Raw genomic sequence first — 20,737 nt, 5'->3', positions numbered from 1 at the left:
GAACTATGTAAAAGAAGAGAAAGGCGTCGAAGCTATTACTCTAGCTGGATTTCTTGCAAGAGGTGGAAGAAACATAGTTGCACTCAGGGTGCCTATATAAGCATGCGTCACCACGAGACACACGACAGATACATTATAGTCCAGTAAATATCTAGTGTTATAGATAGCTCTAAGATGCAAATAAAACAAATTTTAACAGTACTGGTAAGTTCTGCAATTTTTGTACTTTTAAGCACTGAATAATGGTCACGTTTCTTATAGGCAATTCTCAGCGCAGCGATTGCTGTTGTAACCGCTTATGGCCCCAGTCAACAGTCGGGTCCACTTAAGCGAGATCTCTACTTCGGGCCTCGTTATAATGCGTATCATTCATATCCACGACGTCATCGAGGCTTTTATGAGATACCACAACATCGACCTGAAGAACAGCGACAACCTCTATCATTCGGCGGGCATTCCAGTTATCTAAAGATCGGTCAGTCAACTTAGTATATACTGAGATTTGAGTTATGTTGCTCTAACGTCAAGCGGTACTCTCCTTCCAATTCACAGGGGACCAACGACTTGATTTCGCCTCTATTCCTGCTGCTTTGTCATTTGAAAACAGCAGATTGTTAGCCACTGCAGACCCTATAACAATTCCAGCTATTTCGTCTGTCGCCGAAGCGCCTGCGAACCATGCTACCGCCATCCCAGCAGTTTCAACTATGTCTGACATTCCACTGTCTGATACTCCTGCGCCCAAATCTGCTGCCAGCACCTCGGCCGTCACGGCTGGCAGATCCGGAAGCATCAAAGCCAACGAAGTGAGTAGAAAGTTAAATGGAATCTCGATAACTCAAGCTGGTCCTCGAATCGGAAGGCATGACAAGGAAAGAAAAGAAAAGAAAATATAAATACTGCGTTCTATGGTAAAAAAGGCTCTGAGTGAGCGTCGAGTATTTACCAAATTATCGAAAGAAAGTAGTAGACGCTTGAAATTACTTTCAGCTGTATAACCCGGCGTCTACGGCATCTAGACCGATGGTTCCTACCATGTCGCCTACTTCGGCCACTCCTAGATTAACTTTAGCATTAGGGGACGGCTCGACGAGGCTGACTTCTTCAAGCATCCCCCGGGCGGTTTCCGAAAGTTCCACTGTACCGTTCAACGAGAAGTATGTTCTTTGACATCTCAACGGTTTTTGGAGAGTTATGATTCATCCATGATTTTTTATGATTTCAGAATTATCACGAGTACCGCTACACCTGTATCACTCAAACCTCCAGAACCAAATTACGCTGTTCTAGGCGAGAAAATCGTGCTTCATCAAGGCAAATACGTTCCACAAAATCAGAACCAGAACCAGAACCAGAACCAGTTCGTCTTGGTTGAGACCAAGTATCATCCTGGAAGTAATAACGGATTCACTTTCGCGGAGTATAGCAAGAATCAAGATGAACTATTGAAAGGGAACTATCCTACAATTTCAGGAACGAAATACAGTCTGCAAAACCAAAATCAGAATGAGTTTACGTCAATTGGGACGAAATATCATTCAGAGAGTAATGACAGATTCATTTTTCCTGGAATGAACAAGAATCACGCTCAAGGAACGATATTACTACCCGAAACAACGTATGTTCAACCATACCAGAATGAAAATCAAAACCAGAATTACAATCAGAACCAGTTCGCTTTCACCCAGATAAAATATCCTGAAACTAGCAGCAGGTTCACTTTTCCTGAGACTAACAAGGATCAAATTCAACCGCTGAAAGTGAACTATCTCGTGCCACAAGACTTGAAGACTCCTCTCATCCAGCAGGTTCCCCAGAGTTTCAACTACCTCTCCTCGTTGCCCATCTCAATTCAGACTAAGTTCCCTCAAGCAGATTTTCCGGTTCTAGCAGCGTCAGCCATTTCCGACTCTGTGCAAACGATAAACTACAGTACACCGAGACTGCCAAAGATAGAATTTACTACTGGCGATTCTGCATCTGTATCATTACCTTCAGGTACGTTTTTACAAGTAGCCAAATAATTTTGGGCCAAGTTTTACATTAAAAGTTTCATTAGCAAAGTTTGTTTAAGGGATAAATTAATGATATTTGATATTATAATTATACAGATTTATAGGTAAAGGTACTTACATGAAAATTGCTTTTATCAATTATTTAGCGAAACGTAAAATTATTCTATACTTCATTGAACATTGTGTACGCACTTATTAGTTCAACTCCTCTGGCCAGATATTTGCTTGCCTGCCGATCCTTAAAAGTTTGATAAATCCTATCAGCCAGACTTAGGCTTTCGAGAGACTTCACGGACCAATAAAGACGTTTCCTCATTCTGAGGAATATTGATTATTCGTAAATAACCTGAAGTCCCGAACTCAAAATGAAATTGCGTAACGTATCGCGGTGCCTCTAACATGAGAAAAGATCTTAGAAGTGAAAAGTTCTTTAACCCTGTGCAGCACGGTGGTACTCAGAAGTACCACCTGGCAACTCTATAAAAAAAACCAGTAATTTACATCCGATTCGAGCAAAATTTAGTTCTCAGAGGTTTTAAAATTTACTGAATTCAAATCTGAAATCAAAATCTTGAAATTAAAAATCATGGATCCGATATAACTGAGCGAAATGCAAAAAATAGCTTGATGCGAATGAAACTCGGTACTCGGGGGTTTTTTGGGTTACTGATTACGATTTTGAATTCAAAAATCAGAATTTCAAAATAGCGAATCCAACATGGCGGACCAAAAACTTCCGATTACCGAGTTTCTGTCGCATCAAGCTTTTTTTTGGTATTTCGGTTCGCCATGCTGGATCTACCATTTTGAATTTCTGTATTTTGACCATGGAGTAATAATTAGCAAGTCCAAAAACCTCGGAGTACCGAATTTTAAATAAATCGCTCGTAAGGAAAAACGTATGCTACCAAGAATTAAGATTACCAAAACTTTGCAACCCGTTGCTGTTCTTTGTTCTATTCTACTCTCATCGACTTTTCTTCTTTACTTGAATTTATACTTCCCATGCGGCTTTACTACAAAGTGTTCCACTAAACTTTAATTTGATGTACTCTAATCCAATTTATTGTATTTTCTCCAATTTTATTACTATCTACTTCACTCCTATTGATTAATCCACTTTATTTACTTCTGTAAGATTGCTGCTTTGAAATTATATAATTAGAAATGTGTTCAATCCAATAACGGTGGTTTGTATATAGCTAATAGAAGACTCAGTGTTTTCATAAAATATCCCTGATTAATATAATTTAACAACTTGATCTCTTTCCAGCCGGGCGCATTCCAAACTTTAGGTTTGACGGAAGTTTCGCAGACGTTGGCCAGAGCGGACAAACAAGGAACTCACCATTCTCCTCAGGTATCGAAATAACTGAACCACAAACGTTCGTCATGCTGTCTCATCGTAAACGAAAGGATCTGCTAAACGAATGAATGTTGCCATTTGCAGGGTTGCAGCTAAATTTAGGAGGTTTCGCCGGGATAGATTACAGCAACTACCAACGCAGCCTTTCCAACCCTTCTAGCATTTCTGGTACACGTCCAATGGTATTGGGAGTTGCAAAAGTCGGCTTAGCTCTGACAGAGCCACGAAGATCTCCAGCACCAGCATTTAATACGGTGAATTATCCCTTCGATCGTATCTGATACTAACCATAATTTTTCATCTTTTCGATGACTTGCCTAACTTAGTCATTTAATAGATTCAAAGTAGACCTTGCATTGTCCAGTAGCCATGGCAACTGTCATTAACAGATAAGTTATCTTGAAAGACTATCTTGGAGCATGCTTTTTTTGATGACGGATAATAAAAATTAAAATATGCGATAACGTGCCTTTATTGAAAACATTTATTGGTCACCCGTTTGTGGCTAGAGAAAATATTCTAAAAGCGCCTTGATTAATTTCCAATCCTGCGCCCATATCGTTTTTCAGCTATCGTTGTATGAGTCACAAATTCATGAGCCGATTTAGGGCATCGTTTTCTTCTTAACACGGAGAATGTGCAACCGTTCGTGTCCATTTAGGTTTAATACTAGACAAATGCTTTCTCCAATAGAAATGAATGCTCAATTCTCTGTAAATTTACCGAAATATAAAGAGCGAGAACAAGAAGAAGCTCGGAATCAAGTAACCATTTATTTGCGTTTTATCTTCAGAAAGTTTATAACGCGCGAAGTTAACGGCAAACGAAATAAGAATGAGTGGAATTTAAAGCGTTTGCAATTATAAAGATTTTAAAGAAATGTTCGAAGGTTGCTTCGCCATGAAACGTTGAAACGTGAACATTGCTATATTCACTCGGAGTAGGCGAGGATTAGCTTTACAAATAATGCTCATATACGAAATCAGTTTAAAACAACTCTAAATTAAATTCTAAAAGACTGGAGACCGGGATTACTGTACTTGGGAACCAGTTATGTCCGCCCCTGCAAATATACCGATCTTTGAAAGAAAAAAACGTTACCAAAAGATTCTTGCTAATCATTCTCAAAATTCTTTTTACAAAACAAGATGAATTCCGCCCGGATGCGATACCCCAGTCGACTAAGACAGGAGAGAGGGGTGGTCGGTCACTTCGCTTCAGATCTGCGACAGGCTCCGTGCGACCTCAGGAAGGGACTAAAGGACAAACGTCACGACCATCCAAATACGTCAAATGAATAAAATATATTTAGAAAATTAATAAAGATATGAGACAAGTAGAGAATTTGGATAGTGCAGAATGTAATCAAAAAGAGGCTAAATCGGATAACCCGAGAAGCGGTTTCCCTCCCTGACGATTGCCATGACGTGGACACAAAGAGATAATCCATTTAATGAATTAACAAGAAAATCGACTTAATGATGATAAAGACGACAACAACAGAAAGCTCGTAGATTCGTTCTAGCCGAATAAGGAACGCACGCAGTACAATAAACGATCAATTAAATTCAATACTGTCGTCACACAACTGTATTTGCGAAAACTAAACTGTCGCTAACCCAACACAAACTGCGGCCTTGCACGTTCTCTAACACTCGACAGCTCGCTTTAACGGAACTCCCTCCATGCAGAGAGAATAACATTTGGTTGTAATCACAAAAGCATGCTTTGGCCCAAACAAATCTATTCGGTACTCGTTAAATATGTTATTCAATTAAAAAATAGATTAAATTGAAACAAATAAATAATTATCGAGTACAACTGAACAATCTTCGTGGATAGTTAAACGAATTATTCAGTGGAATAGGAGTATTATTGAATTTAAAAGAGGAAGTGTTTCACTGAATGCATTTGTGTAGCGAAGCAATAATTTATCTCTTACGTCTAGAAATTGTTTGAGTAGAATGAAAAAAAGTTACTTCGCTCAAATAAATATTTTTTTAGTGAAAAAACACCTTATGTTTTATTCAACACGCAAGGTATTACGTCGTATTAAATAAACTAATTAATACAAGAATTATATTAGCTTGCACAAAACAAATGAATTTTTGTAGCGTCAATCGAAATTTAATTCACTTATAATATAGTTTTAACTAAATAAGTTGTTTACCTCAACGCTTGTGACATTACGACAATTAGTCAAAATAGTTGTTTCAAAGATATAGCAATTCACCTAACTCAGTTTACTTGAACGAAATACATTTTTTTTATTCCGAATACGACAACGAGGCTCCCTCGAATATTTTATCGCGACTTACGCGCGCATCGACTGGTTACGTATGGAAAAATCAAAATCAGTAACACATAATCAGGTGTTCGATAGAGTCTGAGCAACTATCGCAGTGATCGTACTAACCTCCGCTTAAACAGCTATCCGTTACAGCGCCATAAACAAAACGTTACTTAAATTTCTGCTAGCTATAATCACTTTGTCAAACTGCTTCCGTCATAGCAGTTACGATGGCTACACTAGAACTGATTTTAGATCGATCGCACCCGCCATGATTCCCTCCCCCGAAAGGCGCACGAGCGCTTTTCTAGCCAATAGAGCTATAATAATAAGCAAATTCGGATTTCGCAGAACTACCGCGCAGGTCGATAACCCAATTGTCACTCGGTCGGTACTGGGCTGGCTCGGCGCTGCTCCTATTTTCTCAAGGGTTTGATTCTTTGTGTTTCCTGGGGGCGAAAATCATCTCCACCCTTTATAATTCTGTAATGCACGGTGCCAGGCCACTCCCGCGACTCATTGCATAGTCGGAGGAGTTCCTTGGGGTGTAGCGAGGAACAAGAGGGACTCGGTAACGTCCGCCGGCGATCCCGTGTGCAAATGATAACATTCGTTGGTACGTCACCTGGCTTCATCCAATCTTCACTCGCGTTCGCAGCTTCTTAGATATGACGAGCGCTACTCTGCTTATTGCTGCTTCTACGTCTTCCATGTCCGTTTACGTCCAGCCGTCCATTCATTTGTCAACATCATGTCGCTCAAAACAAAAGAAATCCACTCGTAAAAAATGTTTTCTGGGCTGCTCGGTGCAGCGCCATTGTCTCTCGTAGAAATAGTTTACCTCGCGAGAGAATTGCTTGTGTAATCCGCGCTGATTACTTAACTCAATATGCGATTGCAATTTGCCAGTTTATAACATATGAAACTAATAAAACGAACTCTTAATAAAATGCGAGTCAATCGACTGCAGATCTTTTATCGGTGGGATGTATACCGTGCATCTGGCAAGGAGGAAATGACTCTCTTTGAGGTTCACTGCAGCAAAGAGAAGTCAATTCCTGTGCGCCATCTTTTGAAGAACAAATAAACTTATATAAACACCATACTGTTCCAGATTGATTTCGGGACGAGCCTGTGGTGACTATGAGAAGATAATCAAAATCTATGGCAATCGCATCCGACGAAGGAGTACTATCACAAAATTATCTGCATACTTTCCGCCACAATAATACTCAGTGGTTTATGAAAACTCTGCAATCGGACATCACGGGGAATCAAAACGGGCCATTGAGGGTCATTACTATAAATATATATTAGGATCAATCAAACTCGCTCATAAATAATATATTGATATTAAATATCAACGGAGCAATAAGATTGTTCCACAGCATGTAGTCTATTTCATCATGTATTATATTATTATATGTATTATATGTCGTAACGAAGATTTTTTGTGAAACCTGTCATCTACAAATAATGACACCCTATTCCACGGTTGAAATGGGCGCCAGATATAATAAAAATTATATCTATTATATTATACGTATCCTTAAAATTTATCCCTGACTAGTTCATACACCAGAATCATGGAGACAATGATCTGCAACAATTTTTTTAATTGGGGAGGTTCACTATTATGTACATTAAACTATATCGCGACCCGCGATTATTCGATAGTTCGGTTATCGCCCGAGTACAAAAGAACAACATTTTTCTCCCGATCCGCCGGACACTCGAGACCTCAGTCAGAAACCCTCCGCGACACACTCTCTGGAATACTGCCATCCCCTTTTCTGTTTTTGAAGTTAAGTATACACGACTTCCAGGGACAGAAAATGCCGGCTTACTGCACTCTGTGTATATAAGGGGTAGTCCCGCGGCGTACCAATGTTGGCTTTACTACACTATTAAAATTTCGTCCTTTTATAACGGTTGTAATTAATTCTAGAAACACGCGGAGTATCTGCAGAATGAGGCTGCGTATACTCTTGGAATAAGAGTCGTAGAAATACGTTGCATCAAATAGAGTTTGACGTGAACCATGTGAGCAGTTCTGGAGACTGATGAAGATTCTTCAACATCTTATACACAGTGTGTACTTACCAGATAAAATTGCTTACCAACAGTGCCGCCTTGCAGTCTTTATCAATGCGCGAGGTGAGGATTTCATTGATTAAATGAAAGACAGTATAATTAATACTATAATTTATTAATTTTAACAAGTGTCAGTGTAGGTGTCTATTATACTTATTTACTTCCGTCCGTACTTGTTCCGTGTGTATGATTGGGTGTATGTGTGTCACTTGGTTTGCTTGTTTTTGGTATTGCCTTCACTGCGCTCAGCTTTTAGGTTTTTTTTTTTTTAGTTCACTTTGTATCGTACGCCCTTGTTCGCTTAGCAAATTAAGATCACGACTTAAACCTATGCCCTGTATAGACCATTGGTAATATTTAAGAAATTCATAGGAAAAATTAGCGCGCACCCTTTTTCCATTTACCACATACAATATCATATTTCAGGTTTTCTTGCGTTCGGACGTTCTTTCATATTCGCTTTATTATTATTGTTATTGTTATTAATATTGTTGTTATTGTTGTTATTATTATTACTACTATTACCATTATTACTGTTATTATTATTAAGACTAGTCAGACACACATCCATTCGCATATAATACACACGTACGCACGCATTACCATGCTCTCAATTTCATGCATACGAAAAATTTCCGAAATTCCGGGCTCAGTTAGGAACTTACAGAAATTCTTCATCTTGTCTTACATTCGCTTGACTTTCGTGCCACTTACTTCTAATATATTCAGATATTTATATAATTATGTATCCGTGTAGATGTATGTATTCCGCATTCGTATTCGTCTGTGCGTGTAATATTATTATATCCGTGTAGATTTCATTTTAGTATGTACATAAGGGAACGTGTCAGGTTAGAAAAATACAGCGATTTTACGCAAGATTGTAAGAAAATTTTTTTACTATCCTCGAAATGTCACTACGAGCAGAAGACTAGGCTTTACATTTTCTTTATTTTTACTTTTGCTCAGAAGCACTTTTTTGCTACGCTCGTCGTACCATGATAGAAATATACGAGGTATAGCCACAAACGGTTCTGCGTATTTGGACAGTGACGTCACTGAATCCTATCTATTCTCATTGACTGACTTTACGTATGTTGTGTCGTCACGCGGTAGCATCGGTTCCATATTGAGGGGCCATATTCTTACGAACCGAAACGTAAATAAGTCCCCTCAAAATGAAACTCATCTTGACGAAAACGCGATTGCTAATCGCTATATCTCGTTTATTTATATCATGCGTTTTACGAATTTTATGATGCTCGCTTGACTTCTTGACACGACACTTTGCTATTCTATCACCAATATATCTCGTCAATTTGCAGATGCAAGTTCAAATTCGTCTGGTTTCACTCCTATGACGCAGAAAGCTTTTCCTTAAGAGTCGTTTTATATTTCCTTACTAGGAAGCGTACAGAAGAATCAGCGAGATTTCCTCCTGGGAAATATTTAAGTGTGGTCTAACCTTTAAGATTTCAGAGCTTTGCATCTCTAACCTCTTTCTTTGTAAACTCCCATTTGTGTACGTGTTACTTACGCTTTGTCTAACTGACTCTCGAGCATCTAACAACACCGAAAGCAAAGCGTGAAGACTTCGCCGGGTAAATTATAATTATTATATTTCTCCCTCTCTTTCTTCGCTACACATATACTCACTGACTCTCTCTTTTCCCCCTTTCTCTCATTTTCCCTTTGTCTTGTTCTTCCTCTTAAAAAGTACATCCACTTGCATAAAGTGCGAAGCGTATATCGTCCATTCTCCCAAAGGATTCATGGGACCCATTAACGATCAAGGAAAGCTCTCGTATAGGTTAGAAGTCATCCTCGATTTTTCTATCTAAAGATATGGCAATAAGTTTGAAATATACACGGGAAGTCGCGTATGTGGAAATATGGTGCCCAGTTAGATGAGAACCCGATTCGAAACTTTAGCACTGATGCGGGATAGGAAAATTTTAGTTGTCAATGCCAGTTTAAACCGCAATTGTCAGTTACGTCCAAAACTAAGAATTTTAGGTTCGAAATGGTGTTGTCAACCCTCATTTTGAACTTTATGGTCCTACTTTCATGGCAGAAACATTCGGCGCATTTTCGGTCTGGAGACTCTTACTAATGATTTCAGTACAATCTCCAGGTTAAGATTCGTGTTTACATATAAATATATACACGAATCTTAGTTAATCAGTTATGTATCATAAGTCTGTTCAGATCTAAAGCTGTGCTTACGCGCTCCTGTTAAACTCAATATTGATCTTAAAGTTCTGCTTGTAGAATTCTTAAGCTAAATTGCCGTTACATTTCAGCCAACAAATCCAAAGAACAAAGGAATGGAAGCAGTATGGACCCGAACCAATGATAGATTTTCAACTCCGAAATGGATTCTTGGCTCTACGCATGCGCATATGAAAATGGTTGCGATCATGGCGGATCATGATTTGATCCCAAGAAGGATGTGTGGCACCAACGCGGCTCCCCGATTTTTCAATTATGTACAAAATATACAATCAGTTTACAACTAGATCTCTTATAACAGTTAAAAACCATAGAGTAAAAAGCTTTGATTGTAAATTATTGCGATAGCTTTCGATTGGTTACACTCTATTCAATAAAAGTGTGGAAGATTTTTGTCGTCTTGCGATTTTTCTTTTTTTTCAGTATTTAGCAGGCTGCAATAACACGCGAGTTTCTGTCTTGTCGCTCTGCGACCTGTTTGTCGAGCGTGTTGATTGCGTGCTTGCGTAAGTGCGTATCTATTTGCGCTCCATGGAAATACGATGGACAATGACATTTCTATTACTTCAAAATTTATTGATATGTTTGGAAATTCGGTCGCGGGAAATTGCACAGACGGCGATAGAAAACGCGTAGCGAAATGTTCTAGTAGCTATTATGAAAATTCGAATTGGGATCACCCCTCGTTTTCCATGGCCGACTATATCAAAAGTTGGTGCATTGTACGTACGTCATCGTTTCACGTTATTAGGAAGGGATACGGGATCGAGAAGTAGGGATATGGTATCCAAAGGATGGAAAAGGGCGCAGAGGCTGTAAAAGGATATATGTATATCGTATATCTTAAAGAAGGAGCAGTATATAAATATATCGACTTATATACGACAGGTGAGTAGAATGTTTCATCTTAAACAGCATTTTTGAGCGAAAAAATATTGCTATATCTTAGGTCCTACTGTAATACTGCCACGGTATATAATATTTATGGTAATATATATATAATATATATTTTTTAAATATATAATATATTCATATAATAAATATTTTCTAACAACTTTAAATTTTTGCCTGCTTTTCACTAAAGTACCTTTAACACTGGACTGACTGATGTGTGTGGCCTAACGCTACTTTATTCTTTGGTTTTATTTTGTCCGTGCGCGATAATCGTCAACTCAAATTCGACAATGAAAAATGAAGAAATAAACGAAGAATAAATTAATCGATTCGATCTAACGACGCATCTAGATAGATTGGCATCCATTTCATAGCAAGTCGTAAATTTGATTGTAGCTTCGTAATCTTCGTCATCGTAATAATAATATGTGCCAGGGGCTCCCCTGGGGATTTGCTTCCCCTAATGACTAATACCGATTTAATTACTACCAAGCAGTAGTGAATGGTCGCCCAGTGAATTAATGAAATGGTGTGCTTATGCAGCTTAACCCGCTGCGCGGGAAGACGAGTTTGATATTCGCATCGATACAGAGCAAAGCCCGTGGAAAAAAAAAACATTTGAAATGAAAAGCTCGGAAAACGATTTCCGTTTCGAAAGATCACCTTCCGTTATCTCGACTAACACAACTACTTGACTACTCGACTACTCAACTTGGCCTCGATTCGCCAGTGCAACGAGTCAGGCTGGCTGGTCGGCCGCGCAACCTCACCAGTTTTTGTCACGCTCACTATTATAGTGACAATTATAAAAGTTAGTTAGGTCATTCAATGGAATGCGATATCAGAGTCGGACGAGATCATCGATTTTGGACGTACTAAGGCGCAAAAATATGTAATAATATTTTAATGCGGGTCGTGACCTCGACCTCCCTTGAAAAAGATACCGGCGTTTACGCCATATGGCCCATTATCATTCTTAGTTAATTAAGTACGATTTTATAAATAGAGTGAGCTAAAAATTCCCCAGTGTATCAAAGTGAACCTTCCCTACACGCTAATAAGCTTTCGGAAGGCCTTCCTGAATTCGGGGTTGAACACGGTGTAGATGACAGGATTGACGAAACTGTTCATGTAACCCAGCCATGAGGTCACGATGAAAGCTGTCACGCCCGGTTGGCAATCCATGGTCAACTTGGCGCAAAGGGCGTCCATCACGTTGCACGTGAAGAAGGGCACCCAGCAAATCAGGAAAACACCTGTTGTTTAAGTAACAAAAGAAACATGAGTCAGAGTCTCGTTAATATGTATTTCGTGCGGCAACTATGGTATTGCTTCCCCTTCAATCGATCCATCGTTTGAGAATCCCTGATTAAATTAACCTTCGTCACGCGATAACTTAAATTTCGTCAAGAAATATCGTCTTGTACTTTTTTATGATCAATACAATGCCTCTTATGAAAGTGTAAGTTCTATCTGAGTAGTAGACTACCACAAAAGTTACAAAATGAAATGACAGGATTAGTTGTCCTTGCAAGTAACGTCTTGACTACATACTCAAATTTACACTAACAAATAAAACTCTTATGATTACTATCAAATGTGAAATACAGCTTCTCGAGGAGCATGTTCTGAATTCACGTATGTAGGAACATATGTATAAGATGAACAAGATGAAAGGCAACACTCACCGAGTACAATGGCTAATGTCTTCGTGGCCTTTCTTTCCTTTTTTGCAGAGCTTTTCTCCCGCTTTTTCTTGCTAGCCTTATTAGCTTTATATATCGTGAACCTGGAGCCTGCGCTGGCATTCTTCCTGTCCTTCTTGCAGGTAGCGCTACCGGCAAGGACGCTGGGCGTCCTTCCCAGCTGAAGTGGTAGAAGAGATCCAGCGCTTTTGAGCCTTTTGAGTTCCTGCTTGTTGCTGCTATTCCCATTTTTCTTCGCATGCGAAGTCGAACCTCCGGCTCCTTTTGGTGGTGGTGATGATGAGGTTGAAGATGACGGTGCTGAAGCTACCTTCGGATTTGGACTAGGACTCGAATTTGTCTCGAGTGCCTCGTGAAGTATTGTACTACTTGCTGCTCCATCATAACCTGAATCCTTTCTCGTATTTGGGCGTCCGCTGAGTTGGGCCTGGGCAACCGCACTGAAACGACAACTGCAGTTTCCATATCAGACACATCCTCTACTACCTAAAAAGACTTACTATGTCAATAGTTGAATCTTTATTTTTATGAACTCCAAGTGCCTCGCACGTTGAGATTGCGAGAAGTCATCGGATTTTAATAAACGTTTAGATATCGTGGAACGTGTTTTTATGTCTCTCTGTTCACTGGTTTATTTATTTATCTGTTTGTTTCTTATTGTTCCACGTGCCTATTGTATATCAAAATTCATTTCAACTGTAGATTTGTACTCCATTGTTTCAAGACCAAAGGGCGTTATACCATTGGGATTCTTTAAATCAGTCAATCGAAAAGATACAATGATTGCCATTGTTTCTTCATTTGAATGCTATCCGACTAATCAAAGCTTCTCCATTAAGGTACTTTCCAATTGACTACTAATACCCAGGGTGCTCTTTTGACTCATTATCAGAAAATTCGAAGAGTCAAGTCTGACGTTCGTCATTGAATTTTCAGTTGATTTTCACTGTGCCACAAAGTGCTTTGTAAAACGAACAGGTACAAGATTAAATGTAGGTGGGGAAAAGGCTGTTCCGCGGAAGCACTATTCCATAGAACAAAGTGCAATTATCCTGAACAGCGCGACCAGTGACATTTACTTACTGCTAAGGAAGTTCAAACTTTCGCGTCCGTGAACCGGAAATAATATCTTCTTAATTAACGAAGCCAGTCAATTAAGGCAAAACTTCGTTCTGACGTGAGGTAGGCAACTGGTTCATCTTTATTCACTTGGAACTTTAAGAAAATACTTGCATTCGGGCACAGGGAAATTAATTTATTCCAGGTTAATCTTTTCGAGAGCGATCAGGACGACCAAGTCAAGATTCCTAAATCCTCTCAAGGGATTTTCAAGATTCGAACTGACTGTAAACTTCTCACAAACTCGTTACAAATTCAATGCAATGGTTAATTCTACGTAAAAAAAAGGATAGGTACTTTAGTCGTTTCCCAAGAAATTGATAAATTCATTATAGAATCTTACGCTGCTTCCTCGACGACAGTTGCCAGAAAGAACTCTGTGCTCTTATCATTTGAGATGACCACTACGGGATCTAATGGCGTCTCGTCCTCGTCCTCGTTACTTCCCGAAGCCGTGTTCGTCGGTTCCTCAATGCCAGGAGCAACGAGGGCAGCCGCCCCCAGGGCTGTTTCGGCGAACCTTGCCACACAATACACACTACGTGATTTTAGTCAGAAGCTTTCTACTTTTAGCAAAACATGCTTTTCATGCATCTATCGCATATATACACGCTTAATGCATAAATTACATTCGCTTATTTTATTCGTCGCTCTCTAATAAATTAACCAAACTCAAAGTATCAGGAGTGTGTTTCTTGAGAATTTTCACTAGTAGAATTTTAAACAATGAAACAATAAGTAATGATTATACTGTGCCGCAAGTGCGAGTAGTCAGCGAATGAAAAGATACGTTAATTAATGAGGTGCCATTAAAAGAAAAATAATTAACTCTTTAACGACGATAAATTTAGATCCATCTCATTTTTTGTCGAGGGTGCGATATATCAAGTATACCTATCCAAAGGACTCGCTTTATAATTTTAATAAATGAGGCGTCGACCACCAACGTGACACTTTTAAAGGAGCAGGATTAATCCTTTTTTTATCCCACAACACTTTCTGATCCCTTTGTACGTACCGATGTTCTCGGTCCTATGGGTTTCTCAAAAGATACTAAAATTTACAAAGTCGTAAAACATGCAACGATAACGGCTTTAACCTTTCGTACAAGACGTATCGTTCATTCGACCAGCCCAGCGTTTGCGTTCGACGCCACGACGATAAATATAAGGTCGATTTATCCAGGGTTAATGCAAGGTAAGACCGTAATTTATGCCAATAGGTCCAGGGGGAAGATGGCCTCTCGACTAAACGTTTTCAGTGTGGTAATACTAATTCGTATTTATCGGCATGGCCAATGCCGGTTAATATTGCCAGATAGGGTATCGAGTACATTTCATGTAAAACACAGATGGAGTCCGTAGGCAATGAGAAGTAGAAGCAGCGATGGAAACATATGTGGCGACGAGGGAAAATAGCGAGAAAAAGAGAAGAGAATAAATCGAGATAGAGAGAAAGAACTAGAGCAAGACCATAGATACATGAGGTCTAAAGAGACAGAAGCACCCTAGTATCCTGGTGATTATAATCATCAACTTGCAGTATTTACTGAGGTGAATAATATTTGCACTACTGGATTTCCAAGGTCACCATATCGAGGCCAAACAAATGGACACATACCTAGCTACATAGCTCACGGTATGGCCGATGAATAATTTTCTAGGCGTTCCCGAGAAACATGACCTCGCCATCCTTTAATATATGATATTAAAGCTCTAGGAATGAAGAGCGAAATGGGCCAAGTGTGAGGGAGTGAGTTTAACTGGTTTCGAGATCCACTGAATATTGGAATAGCATGGATCTTATATGTATAGATATCTTGGGTGGGTAGATCGGGTCCGTTCCGATATGTCGAACTTCCTAACCTAGGATGATAACTTGGACGGCCGATTTCATGCAACGACTTTATGAGTTCCGGAACAATTTGTGGCTTGATAACCTGGACAATTAGACAGAAACGAAGTACTGTGATAGATAGACAAGGAAGCTTCTTTGAGTCATAAAGAATTGATGCTTAGCTGCTACGGGGTGAAACTACTTTAGAAATTTGCTGGGTTATGTACCATACTCGTACCATACATTATTCTACTCACCTGCGCGTATGAGCGATATTCTCGATTATGCTGCCAGGCTTGATATCGCCAAGATTCGGTTTTCTCGTGGCTCGTGCTTTTCTCGCTCTGTTTCTGAGTGCCTGAAAATTTACGTGTACGTCAATCGATTGTACCTTGTATAGTCTGTTGACGGAAAACGATAAATGGAAATCTTTAATTGCGCCTGGACTTTTCATTTCTAAAATATGATATTTCATTGTTTTCATTAAGTGAATGAAAAGTAATGAAAATCATATAAAATGTCTAACCGTTCGATCTGCCTTTGCTCGGATAGATTTTGTCCTTCCAGTCTACGGGAAGTTCATTATCATAAACTAATAAAAATTGTAACGTAGTATTCCCAAAATATTCCTAAAAATTTGATGTAATTACGTAATAACGGATATGACGTGTTTTCTGCGTGTATTTCGGTTTATTACTCCGATCCTAAATGTCATAGCGCGATGAAATATGGATGAATAGCTGACCGAAAAGATGCTTAATCATATTTTTAAAAAAACTGATCAAAGTGCATTCAATAATTTCGGTGTATAAGGCGGAAAGTCAGACGTATAGTGTAATAGCGGTTATAACATTTTTAATATCAATATTTGAACATTTGCGCGTTATCGTAAATAAAGAAAATTATGAAAATCGGTTCGTTTCTATAAAAGTTTGAACTGAAAATGAGATTTACTCTATTTAGAGCTATATACGTATATGTGTATAGATATTAAATTGTAGTATCAAGTTATTCCTTATTAATCCGTGCTGGTCGATGTAACGACCATTCCCGAAGAAACCACTATTGCTGCATTGGTAGTGACACGGTGGTAGTGACTCGTTCCATTGATGTTGTGAACCGAGTATATCTCAGTATAGATAAACAGAGGAATTGTTTCCAGTACATATTTTTGGTATCCATGGGTACTAGATTGCCAACGTAAGGGTTGCTTCCGAAACCATAAAGCAAAGCTCGCACGGAATTTCGAAAAAAAAATTCAATGCTATAGGCACTAAGAGCTGCGAAAGTGTTTGATACTGACTACATTAAAATAAGATACGTTACAATTCTAATCCTATAAACCCCAAGGTTTTTTTAACTGTTATGTTACATATATGAATGTTGCTTTAGGCTGCCCGGTCACAGATAAAACCGACATATATGTAAAACAGCATCGTAGGCAAAGTCCTGAGCCCACAGAAAAAAGAAGCAATGAAATATTTACCTTGAATATATTATAGTAGAGGAACACCATGATGATGCAGGGTATATAAAAACTTGATAGACTCGAGTAGATGATAAAGTCTGCATTGTAAAATAGACAGAGGTCCGGTATCCGGTCGGGGGTGTTGTTCAGTCCGAGGACAAGCGGACTTCCGATCGCTGCCGATATCACCCAGACCAACAGTATCGTCAACCACACTCTTCTATTGTTCTTGTGCTTGGCGTACTTTATCGGCTGGGTCACCGCTATGTATCTGCAATTCAAATTTGGTCATGGGCTGCGCAGTCCAGACTGGTGGGCATTACAGATTACTCCCGTAAAACCGAGAGGGCGGAGTAGCTTGAACCCCTCGAGTTCGTTATCGAAATTTGAAAAAAAAGGAGGACTTGAACGCCTCTTTGATCACCAGGCATTGATCCTCTATCGCATTTGATCACAGGACAATGTTTTCCCGATTTACTAAATTATTTTCTCGTGGGTATACCTTATGGATATATGTGCACACGAAATGCGTTTAAACGAAAATACTATATGGCGGTAGAAATGTTGGAATTTATCGCCGAGATGGCACTATCGGATTCAAAAAATTCCTTATACGACATTTCGGCGATTTAATAGGTTAAAGGGGTACGGTGATAACACCGAATTCAAGATTGTAAATTTTTTATAAATCTTTGTTTGTGATAGTTTTTGAGATATAAGTAATCTAAATGTGGAAACTACAACTACATAGATATACTCAACTTATAAAAATGAATAACTTTGAAATTCAATATCTTTATTTTCGTATGGTACAGCCGCAGAAAACTTTCTCATTTACAATGGAAAATTGTACTACGGGGAATGTAATGATTTTTGCCTGGAATGATGGTTATCTCATATTTCTATTCTTCTATTTTTGAAGCAAAAATCTTGAAATGCTTATTTACTGTCTGTTTAAACGTGTGATTTCCTACAACCACCTTAAATCTAGTAAATGCCAAGAGTCAAAATCAAGTAGCGGTAGATGAATTATTGTAAATCATGTTTTACCATTGAAAATTGTATAAATTTGGATGCAAAAATTTGCAATAAGCAAAATTGTATATATTTTTTCATTAAATAGCTTAGTCGTTGCAAGTTCTTTAGAAAAAATTCCTTTAAAATACATAATAAAATAATTTTCTGTTAAACAAATTTTCCATCATTCCTTTTGTTAAATATTAATATTTTACATAGATTACATGTACTTAGGTAAGGTCACACGAAGCGCAGAATTTGTTCCCTCGAATCATAAAGGAATGGAGCGCACTCAACCTACATTTTAGGATATATTTAATGTAAAAGAATGAATGTTCAGAATATTTATAAAAATGAAGAAAGCTGAGAGCGAGATTTTGTTTCACAAAAATAATAGAACATAGTATGTTATCTTAAACTGTATATAATTTGATTAGATAGGACCAATCTAACACAGCTGGATGTTACAAAATCATTATAAACGATTAATTACGAGCGAGTCAACATGGTAAGATTAATTAATTGTCGAAAGAGATTTATAAACACCATTAACATTAAGTATTGGAGAGGATTAAATCTTATCTCCACAAAGCTTTCAGCCAATAGAATATTAATAAAGACTTACGCAAACGAGATAAAAATAGTGACGCCGGTTGACAAATTAATTATAGACGATGATTTTTCTTATTTAGGAGAAAATGAATATTCCATTTCTGAAAGTATAGAGATAGTTTTATTAGAAATTAACACGTGTCAAATCAGATATTATGTAAATGGTGGAAATATTTACAGCATCTGAATTTGAATACACGCAGCATAGTCCTTTCTCCTTGGTAAAACTGGTTTACCTATTTTTATACTTAGCTCAGAAATTTTGAAATCATACTCGTATGAGACGTGTATTGGTAAGATGCCCCAAATATAAGATTTTCACTTAAAAACACAGGAAGGGCATAGTATCGTAAGGTCAACTTCTTTAAGTTATATTTCATTGAATTAAAAGAGTGATTGGATATAAAGATTTACAATCAGTCAAATACGTAGTGCAACTATGAAGGAGTTAATTTCTCATAAAAATATAAGTCGCCATTGTCAAATAAAAATTTTGTATATGACGGTTCGTTTATGAAAAAATCGTGGTTGGGTGGTCGGAGGGTCGGTCGCTGGAAGTATGGAAGGGTTCTGTTGGGATCGGCAGCCGTGTTGATAGAGAAGATAAGTGGAGCACCCAGGCCGGATGGGATGAAGGTGTGGCGGAAGAAGAGGTAAGCAGAGCACCTATCTCGTATAGATCAAAGGGGTGGCGGAAGGACAGGTGGTGGATGGTCAATTGATAAAAGCGATTAGGTTGAAGTTGATTTATTTCGGAGAGTATTGGCTGGCTGGCCTCTACACTCCTGACTCTTTTTCTACAAAAAACTACAATGTTCTTAACACTGGAGTGGAAATTTCGAATAGAGTCCTAATTTTTTTTCAGAATATCCCTATGTGCTAGAGTTGTGACAAGCGACGGTCATATAGGTCTTTTTTTAAGAGGAAAGCATTCGTAGAGCGCGATATTAAACTGCATACATTACGAGTAGTTCAGTAATTGCTACTTTTCGTTTTAGCTTCTGTACTATAAAGGCCTACCTGTCCCACATTTTGACCATTGATACTCGACAGTCTAATAAATATTACTATATCCTTTTCTCTGTATATCGTACATCCCCACGGAAAATATGCATTACAAAATGTACTTGAAAACATTATCTAAAAATGACATTTGATATATGTTCAAATTGTGCACCTTTTTGTCGTTTCATTATAAGTGTAACATACAATTTTAAATATAACATTATATATTTTAATTATATTCTGATGAAATTATATTTTTATGCACGTGTTACTTATCAATAATTTACATTTTGTTTCTCGCAGATGTTTTAAATTGATCGATTACAGGATTTCAGCTAACGAAGCAAATCTGACTATGATTATTGCGTAAGCGGCATCATGAAATTTTAGCACTTAAAAAATGAGTTCCGATGATCTTCGAGACTGTATTAAAATATGTTTATGAATATAATTCATCCACCAAATGATATCTGCAATGAAAACGTATTTTCGGAATATATGTACATGTAAGTATTTCTATACAATAAATAGCTGTAGTTCAAAAACAGATTTCACGATTATAAACAAGCAATGCATCAAATTTTAAAGACACTTTTAATATCAAATTATGTAAATTTATATTGTGTGCATTTATATTAATATAAAGCCTATGAGGCTATGACATATGCTATAAAAATGTACACATGTTTTTTAAAATATTTTTGTAGGCTTGATTCGAAAAAAAAAATATAATTACCTATATTTTAAAATGTATTTTTTCCGCGGGGACACTTAGCAAGCTTTATAAAATTATTTCACTGTACATAGCCTAACCTCACAGACTACCAGCCCTACACGTGCTGTAGGATAGTCCTAGTTAAAGGTGACATAACTCTTACGTCCGCACAAATTTCCAACAGACTGACTCTCATTTACAGATATTTCGTTCGTGAATGAGGAGAATAAGGAAAATACTCGTAACTTACCTGAAAAAGAAGATTAAGTGGCGCCCCATACAGAGGGTCCGAAGTCTGATCAAATTTCGACTGACCGAACAATACTGAAAGACAATGTTCTCGAGGTTTCTTTTATCGGTGGGAGGGG

The 20,737-nt window shown here is 38.1% G+C and overlaps 2 protein-coding genes across 6 annotated transcripts in view; one reads left to right on the top strand and one right to left on the bottom strand.

The window, feature by feature from the left end:
• On the top strand, positions 1 to 10,309 carry LOC107266791. 3 transcript variants are annotated; one of them, XM_025084278.1, is made up of 9 exons: positions 1 to 204; positions 262 to 475; positions 553 to 806; positions 991 to 1,157; positions 1,226 to 1,395; positions 1,474 to 1,998; positions 3,289 to 3,375; positions 3,466 to 3,635; positions 10,069 to 10,309. In XM_025084278.1, the coding sequence occupies exons 1-9, from the start codon at positions 175 to 177 to the stop codon at positions 10,282 to 10,284; spliced, it is 1,833 nt and encodes a 610-aa protein (XP_024940046.1). In that variant the 5' UTR covers positions 1 to 174; the 3' UTR covers positions 10,285 to 10,309. The 3 variants fall into 3 exon arrangements, with proteins under 3 accessions (XP_024940046.1, XP_024940038.1, XP_015593145.1); XM_025084270.1 differs by having other exon boundaries at positions 1,226 to 1,998; XM_015737659.2 differs by lacking the exon at positions 10,069 to 10,309 and adding an exon at positions 6,786 to 7,153 and having other exon boundaries at positions 1,226 to 1,998.
• Positions 10,310 to 11,909: 1,600 nt separating this feature from the next.
• The window catches only part of LOC107267001 (dopamine D2-like receptor), a 142,813-nt gene continuing 133,985 nt past the window's right edge, over positions 11,910 to 20,737 (bottom strand). Inside the window, exons 4-8 of one of the 3 annotated variants that reach the window (XM_015738160.2) lie at positions 17,039 to 17,291; positions 15,810 to 15,910; positions 14,060 to 14,254; positions 12,580 to 13,049; positions 11,910 to 12,147 (exon numbers count right to left, since the gene is read on the bottom strand). In XM_015738160.2, the coding sequence (XP_015593646.1) occupies positions 11,939 to 12,147; positions 12,580 to 13,049; positions 14,060 to 14,254; positions 15,810 to 15,910; positions 17,039 to 17,291 (1,228 nt within the window). In that variant the 3' untranslated portion in view covers positions 11,910 to 11,938. The remainder of the gene's footprint in view (positions 12,148 to 12,579; positions 13,050 to 14,059; positions 14,255 to 15,809; positions 15,911 to 17,038; positions 17,292 to 20,737) is intronic. The other 2 variants (XM_025084261.1, XM_015738170.2) reach the window with 2 other exon arrangements.

This window comes from Cephus cinctus, unplaced genomic scaffold (genome assembly GCF_000341935.2).
Source record: "Cephus cinctus unplaced genomic scaffold, Ccin1 Ccin1_scaffold0025, whole genome shotgun sequence".
NCBI classification, from domain to species: domain Eukaryota; kingdom Metazoa; phylum Arthropoda; class Insecta; order Hymenoptera; family Cephidae; genus Cephus; species Cephus cinctus.
Note: the sequence above shows the minus strand (reverse complement) of the source record. Positions and strands in the feature narration are given on the sequence as shown.